General features: G+C 35.6%; 1 protein-coding gene and 1 pseudogene across 1 annotated transcript; one reads left to right on the top strand and one right to left on the bottom strand.

The window, feature by feature from the left end:
* Window positions 1-1,852: 1,852 nt before the first annotated feature.
* On the top strand, window positions 1,853-2,844 carry LOC103260067 (olfactory receptor 6K3-like). Its single transcript, XM_008057701.2, is given in 2 exon segments — window positions 1,853-2,360; window positions 2,363-2,844. Coding segments are annotated over 2 exon segments (945 nt in total). The 5' UTR covers window positions 1,853-1,897.
* Window positions 2,845-4,522: 1,678 nt separating this feature from the next.
* Window positions 4,523-5,015, bottom strand: LOC103260068 (annotated as a pseudogene).
* Between the last annotated feature and the right edge of the window lie 3,663 nt (window positions 5,016-8,678).

The raw sequence follows: 8,678 nt of genomic DNA on the forward strand, positions 1-8,678 counted from the left end.
GTGCGAAATACAATGTGCTTGGAGCAATGCTAGCATTAGTAAGTGCGTCACTAATGCCATACTATAACATACTATTATTGTTTTGATAAAGTATTTAGTCATTCTTAAAAACTCATGAGCTAGTAATATTTTCTTCATTCTCTAATGAGTTAAAGGCATAAACAGGTTGAGTAACATCACCTTAAGTCACAGAGTTTGTAAGCCATGGAGAAGATTTAAATGCTATCAGTTTGTTTCTGAAGTCCAGTTTGTTAACAATACTATACATTGCTTTTGTATGAGGAATGGGGGCAGAGGAGGGGGAGGCTTGTTACATTCAAGATAGGGGAAGCAACACACACAGGAAGGCATTGTGACTTCAGAAACAATGTGGACAATGGAATCTCAGGGGAGAGTGGAGTTGGAGAATGATAGGAAGTGAAACTAGAGTTAGTGTCAGATGTATTTATGTGGAGCTTATGAAAGAAAGACTGATTGAAAAAAAATTCAGAAGTATTAATAGTTGAAATCCTGTAAGTGGATAAGATCAGAACCTGGGGAAAATAAACTCTTGGGAAAGAGTTTAAGACTCAAGTTAATATGAGAGAGTCGAGGCAGAGTAAGAATGAAAATACAAATAAAAATTAACTAAACACAAGCAAAAACAAAAGCCAGAACTGCCTGTGAAAGCCATTTGGGAGTCATGCTTCTTGCGAAGGGAATTATGGAAACAGAGGACAAAAACCTTAAGAAAGAGTAATGAACAGTGTCAAGTGGCAGAGCAGACGAAACTGTTTTCATTAATAATTAGCAGGGCATTGATGAACTTGATCAGAATAACATCAGTGGAATGCTAGGGGAGGAAGGCCACAGCAAAGTGTTAAAGGAGAATGAGAGAGGTGGTGAGTTGGACTGTGTTACTCTTTCAAAAAATTGCCTATCACTGTTCAAATTTTTTGCAAGCATTTACTTAATCCTATGGCATCTCTATAAGATAGGAACTATCTTTAATCCCATTTTGAAAATGAGTACTCGAGACTCTGAGACATCAAGTCATTTTTCAAAAGACAGATAGGCAGTCATAGACAGGATTTCAATGTCAACTTCAGGTTTACATTCTAATTTTCTAAAATAAAAGTCTGCAGAATGTGCAACATGGTCCCACTGAATGGGAAAAGAGCATAATATAACTTGTTATTTTTATTTTATTCATAATTTTTGCTTTAAAATCCTAGAATTATATGACACATATATATAATTTCATATTATATCATAATATAGTAGATACGTATAACTTATAAATGCAAATACTTATATATAAGAAATTAAGCTAAAATTACTTTCTTTCTTTTTTTTTTTTTTGAGTTGGAGTCTCACTCTGTTGCCCAGGCTGGAGTGCAGTGGCATGCTCATGGCAGCTGCAGCCTCAACCTGCTGGGTTCAGGCCATCCTTCCACCTCAGCCTTCCAAGTAGATGAAGTTACAGGCAAGCACCATCACGCCCAGCTAATTTTTTGATTTATTGTAGAGATGAGGTCTTGCCAAGTTGGCCAGGCTGGTCTCAAACCCATGGGCTCAGGCAATTCTCTCACCTTGGCCTCCCAAAGTGCTGGGATTATAGGCATGAGCCACTGCGGCTGGCTTAAAAAAAGTTTCTTTTTTTCACAATTAAAACATTTGGAGACCCCTATTTTTGCAGTTGTGCCTCTAGAGGAGCAAATAAGAAAAAATATCAAATATTAGACAATATGTACAATAGTGTAGTTAGGAAAAACAATAATACTCTCAAATTAGTCTCTATTATTCTTCCCAGTTTTTTTTTTTTTAACCTGTATATCATATCTGTTTTTTTCTTCTCCACCTCCTCGTCAGCTGGAATTTGCCTTCTCTATCATTCACAGGGAGCGCTACTAGGGATATGGAGAGTGGAAACGTGTCAACAGTGACTGAATTTATCTTCACTGGGTTCCCACAGCTCCAGGACGGGAGTCTCCTGTACTTCTTTCCTTTACTGTTCATCTACACTTTTATTGTTATTGGTAACCTATTGATCTTTTTTGCTGTAAGACTAGACACTCGTCTCCATAATCCCATGTATAACTTTATCAGTATATTTTCCTTTCTGGAGATCTGGTATACCACAGCCACCATTCCCAAGATGCTCTCTAACCTCATCAGTGAAAAGAAGGCCATCTCCATGACGGGGTGCCTCTTGCAAATGTATTTCTTCCATTCACTTGGAAATTCAGAAGGGATTTTGCTGATTACCATGGCCATTGACAGATATATTGCCATCTGCAACCCTCTTCGCTATCAGAAGATCATGACCCCTCAGCTGTGTGCTCAACTCTCCGCAGGCTCCTGCATGTTTGTCTTCTTTATCCGCTTCCTGAGATTGTGATGATTTCCACACTGCCCTTCTGTGGACCCAACCAAATCCATCAGATATCCTGTGACCTGGTCCCTGTGCTGAGTCTGGCATGTACAGACACGTCCATGATTCTGATTGAGGATGTGATCCATGCTGTGGCCATTATCTTTACCGTTCTAATCATTGCCCTGTCCTACGTACGAATTGTCACTGTGATCCTGAGAATTCCCTCTGCCGAAGGTAGACAGAAGGCTTTTTCTACCTGCGCAGGCCATCTCATGGTCTTCCTGATATTTTTTGGCAGCGTGTCCCTCATGTACTTGCGCTTCAATGCCACTTACCCACCGCTTTTGGACACGGCCACTGTACTGATGTTTACTGTACTTGCCCCATTCTTCAATCCCATCATTTATAGTCTGAGAAACAAGGACATGAAGAATGCAATTAAAAAACTGTTCTGTCTTCAAAAAGTGTTGAACATGTCTGGAGGTTAATTCTGAGTTCCCTTCCATTGTTATAATGTTTTTCTCACAAATTAGAACATAACATTACTCTATACTTACTTTTTGTTACATTGAAGCTTTTCTCATCCTGATTATTTTCCTTATATTTAGAAAAACATACTCATAATCTCTGTGTTATCATTATGAAACTTGCTGTGTGTATCACCAGAAACCTTATTATGTGATTGAATCACTATAGTTTCTTTCTTCAGAAAGGCTGTGGTTTAAGAAAAACTGTTCGCCAGTTTAGAGGGTTAGAACCCCAGAGTTTGTGCTTCACAAGCTGACCATGTGCTCTCAGCTATTATACCTCTATTCAGGTAACAGATCTTGGGAAGTTTTTTTTTTCATTTAATTATGGATCATTAATTATTACCTGACTGGGTTTGTTTAGAACTGTATATCTAAGAAAAAAGCCAAAACAATATTTAATTAAATTATATCTTTATTTTATTTCTATATTTACCATTTCATTAGAATGATAAGCATATATATTTAGTAAGAGTATAATATTGCTGCACATAATTAAGAGAAAGCTATAATGCAGAATACTATTTGCAGCAGTGTGCTTTGGTATACACAAATATAAGTTTTAGTTATTGTTTACCTATCCAGGGTTACCATCTTCACTTTCTTTAACTAATTTTTTTTTTTTTTTTTTTTTTGAGTTGGAGTCTCACTCAGTCGCCCAGACTGGAGTGCAGTGGCCGCTCCTGGCCACTGCAGCCTCGCCTGCTGGGCTCCGGCGATCCTTCCGCCTCAGCCTTCCGAGTAGCTGGAATTACAGGTGTGCGTTACCACGCCCGGCTGATTTTTTGATTTATTGTAGAGATGAGGTCTCGCTTGCCCAGGCGGGTCTCGAACCCGCGGGCTCAGGCAATCCACTCACCTCAGCCTCCCAAAGGCGCAGGATTACAGGCTGAGCCACCGAGCCTGGCTCTTTAACTATTTATAGTCAAAAGTCTCTGGTGTATCCATTGAATGGTAATTTTAGAAACCATCTGCTTTATTTAACTTTTTTACTAATAACTCTAAAAACTTTCTTCTCCTTTCCATAACTACTACCATTGCCTTAACTTTCTATCAGAATTTATACACAAACATAATAATTATCTGTATAAAATACAAGTAAAAAATTTGACATGAAGGTAGTGATTTTATCCCACATTTCAATTTTCTTCTTCAATAAGTCCAAAAATGACCAAAGTCAAACTCATATTATTAGTAATATTAACATTAATAATAATAATAATTTCTTAGAGCCCTTAAGCCCAGAAAGTATCATAAAAGTTCTGACTTTTTATTGAAAATCCAGCAGGGATTATATAATATGTAAAAATTAAAACACAAAACATAAAGTCATTGCTTCCAGCATATATCACTTTAACCACCCTAAAAACAAATAACAAACTATATATGTCTTTTTTGCCAAAGGATTATTATTTATTAAATAATACAGGCTTTTTTTGATGTGCATTTAATTTAAAAAAGACACTGTTAGAATTAGGTCACCACAAAGCAAACACTGCTGATCCCAACAGAGATAGTCTTTTCCTTCATCACAAGAAAATTAAATAGTTTTAGAAGGTAAAACTATTAAGTTTACAAAACACCCAGAACACTTTTTTTTAAAGGTACAGATTCTCATTTTCTATTCTTGGCATAAATTTTAAATATTTCCAGTGGAACCAAAACCTCCTGAGCCCTTTTCAGTGTCATCTAAAACTTGAACTTTTTCTATTTCTGGATTTAAAAATCCGTTCACAAATGAGTTGTGCAATTTGATCACGTTTTTTAACTTCAAACTTTTTCTTGCCAAAATTAAACAGTACAACATCGGCATTTCCTCTGTAATCTTCATCTATGACACCAATTCCTGCATCTATGAAGTGTTTTGCAGCCAAGCCAGAACGCGGAGCTACTCTTCCAATAACACCCAGAAGATAGAGCTATCTGAATGTTCGTTTTCACAAGCGCTTTCTCCATAGGTGGTATTGTATACTCACAGCACTGTGTAAGTCTTACCCCATGGCCAGCGAGGACCCTCTGGTCGGGGCCAGGGCTGAGGCATGCGAGAATCGCAAAGACCGGAGCTGCAGGCTGCCCTCCTCCTCAGACCGCCTGCTGGGGGAAATGGCGTGGGTTTCTTAAGGGCAGGGCATGCTGTACACATCTTGGCAAATAAGAAAGGGTGATTTCAGTAGACAAAATCTAAATAACTTTTTGAAGCCACAGTGCAGATGAAATAAAATTCAAGGGAATTCAAGAGAAGGCCTATTTGGAAGACAATTTGAAGTAATCTTATCAACAAAGATGTTAGAAATTCCAAGCTGGAAGCAACTTGATTGGTGGTAGGGGAGGAAGGGAGAAATTGATGAATATTGGGAATATTTCTGAGCTGGAAGGTTGCTCATCTAAACATCTGTTCCCTAGTTTTCAGTTGGTGGATGTCATGCTAAGTGAAGCTGAGATTTTCTAGCTTCAAAAATTCTAGTTTAGGGTCCCAAACTAACAGGGAAAATCATGTGCGTTAGTGTTTCCTCGTAGTAGACCTTGACTCTGCCCATTTTCCCATAAGAATTAGAGCTCTAGTGCAACAAAGAAACCATTAAAATTAAAAGGCTGCTGAGAAAGGCAGCAAAGAAGGAAAAGGAGGCCTTTTTATAAGATTAACAAATTTCAATCCTACTACACGATATTTTAAACTGTTTCCCAACCATTTTAAACATGGGCCAGATCATCATAAAGAAAGAAAACAAACAATTATGTCAACAAACAAACAAACAAACAAAACCTGTACTTGATTAAAGGCTGCACTTCATGGCTTCACAGTGGCCCCCTCAGGAAATTGCTATTATTTTCTCATGAGCAACCAGAATTTGAAACTGATATATTAGCATTCCTAAGTTTCCAGCAGCATGAGTTGGAGAGGAGAATGGATGAAGCATTCAGGAGAATAAACCATTGTCCACAAAGAGACAACAGAATACAACTTTCACCCTAGTACATAACCGTAGGAGCTGTACTCAGAAGTACTTGCATACACAGTATTTAAATAATCTAGCAAAACAAAGGCTGCAGCCATAAAAAAAGAATGAAATCATGTCCTTTGTGGCAACATGGATGGAGCTTGTGGCAACATGAATGGAGCTGGAGATCTTTATCCTAAGTGAACTGACTCAGAAACAGAATGCCAAATACTACATGTTCTCACTCATAGGTGGAGGCTAAATGGTCACAATGATGGAAATAATAGACACTGGAGACATCAGTAGGTGGGGAAGTGGGGAGATGGGTTAGGGTTCAGAAATTGCCTATGGGGTACAATGTTCACTATTTGGGAAACTGGCCACCTGAGACCCAGTCTCCACCACTAGGTAGTATGTCCATGTAATGAACATGGACCCCCTGAATCTAAAAGAAAAATAAAAACTTTTTAACTTTATAAATCCTTTAAAAACTTTTTTACTCTTTTGTATTAAAACAGCTTAAAACACAACACTGTGCAGTTGTGCAAAAATATTTTTTCTTTATATCCTTATTCTTTAAATTTTTATACTTTAAAAGTTTTTGCTTTTTTTTTACTTCTTAAAACTTTTTTTAAGAAACTAAGGCACAAACACTACATTAGTCCAAGCCTACATAGGTTTACTATCATTAATAACACTATCTCTACTACCACCTCTTGTCCCATTGAAAGGTATTCATGGATAATAACCTACTTGGAGCTGTCATCTCCTATGCTAACAATGCCTTCTGGAATACCTCCTGAAGAAGCTGCCTAACGCTGTTTAACAGATAACTTTTTTTAAAAGAATAAGTAGAAGGCATACACTCTAAACTTATGATAAAAAGTATAGTATAGTAAATACATAAACCAGTAATGTAATTATTATTAAGCACTACATATTGCACATAATTTTATGTGCTATCCTTTTATGTGACTGTCAGTGCTGTAGGTTTGTTTATAGCAGCATCACCATAGAAACATAAGTAATGCTTTATGCTATGATGTTATGAGAACTGCATTGTCACTAGGCAATAGGACATTTTCAGCTACATTATAATCTTATAGGACTCTCATTGTATATGCAGTTCATTGTTGACCAAAAAGTAATTATGCCATGCATGACTGTATGTGGATTATATGCACAAATTTTTAAAATAGCAATAATAACATATTGTGCTAACATATTGTAACAACTGATTTTTGAGTTTACACAAATATGTACACAAAAGTTAATCATGGCATACATTTAGGATTTATACCCTTTTGCATATGGATTATGTATAGCTAATACATTTTTTTCTGAAAAAAAAATATTTCCATTTGGGGAAGGAAAAGTGTATTTTAAAAATTTAGTTATATTGCTATCTTTATTTTTTCATGGTTTTATATAAAATATGTTAAGAATTAACTGACAACCATAATATAAAATATATGAGGAGGATAAATTGTCTTAAAGTGTTCCGAGGTTTTTGCATTATCAGGGAATTGATTAAAAAATACTAGTTTATATTGCTTTTCCATAAATCCATGAGTATGTTTTTACTATCTAAGATTACTAAAGTTTTAGAAAATAATATATAAGTAACACTCTGATACTGGGGATACATAATATTAATAATAAGCAAGTAATCCCCTAAACTCATAAGATAAAAATATATATAGTAGATAAGAATATATATTCCAGTTATTACATCATAAACTAATATTATGATTAAAAGACAAAGAAAGCTTTGATAATGATACAGGAATCAATTCACCAAGAATACAACAATTTTATATTGTATGTTTTAAAAAAACATAGGTTTAAGGTTTACAAGATAAAAATTAGTAGAATTAAGAGTAGAAATAGAAAAATCCAGAATAATACTGGAGGTTTGGAAAACAGGTTAACAAGCTGAACATAAGTGATGAAATATAGCACTTGATTTTTGAGTTTACACAAATATGTTCACAATTAAAAGTTAATCATGGCATACATTTAGGATTTATACCCTTTTGCATATGGATTATATATAACTGATACATTTTTTTCTGAAAAAAATATATTTCCATTTGGGGAAGGGAAAGTGTATTTTAAAATTTTAGTTAGGTAGGTATCTTTATTTTTTCATGGTTTTATATCTATCTTGATTTAGAAATTCTTCTTTGCCTCATATTTGTATAAAAATACTCCTAAATTTTTGTCTAATTATGATTTTGTTTTTCTCTTCATTAAAAAAGATTAAGGAATTCTTAGACAGAGTAAGAAGCAAAGATTTAGTATTGTTTTGTTTTTGATGGATATTTACTTATGCAGGATCTCCTACTAGATAAATTATCTTCCCTGGTAATAGAATACCATCTTTATCCTATAATATAGCTTTTTTCTTTTTTTCTTTGGACTATCTATATGATCTTTTGCTTATCTATTTATGTCGTTATGATACACTGATTGGATACTTGTTTTTTGTTGTTGTTGTTTTGTTTTGTTTTGCTTGTTTTTTTTGTTTTGAGTCAGAGTCTCACTTTGTTGCCCAGGCTTGAATGCAGTGGGACACTCACTGCCACTGCAGCCTCATCCTGCTGGGTTTAGGTAAGGCTTCCACCTCAGCCTTCCAAGTAGCTGGAACTACAGGTATGCGCCATCATGCCCTGCTAATTTTTTTTTATTTGTTGTAGAGACGAGGTCTCACCACATTGCCCAGGCTAGTCTTGAATCCTGGGTTCAGATAATCTTTTTTCCTCAGCCTCTCAAAGTGCTGGGATTACAGGCATGAGGCCACTGTGCCCAATTTGATTGGATAATTGTAGGTGTATGATAAATTTGAATATATAG

This window comes from Carlito syrichta, unplaced genomic scaffold (assembly GCF_000164805.1).
Source record: "Carlito syrichta isolate Samal-C Ts95f unplaced genomic scaffold, Tarsius_syrichta-2.0.1 Scaffold303110, whole genome shotgun sequence".
NCBI lineage: Eukaryota > Metazoa > Chordata > Mammalia > Primates > Tarsiidae > Carlito > Carlito syrichta.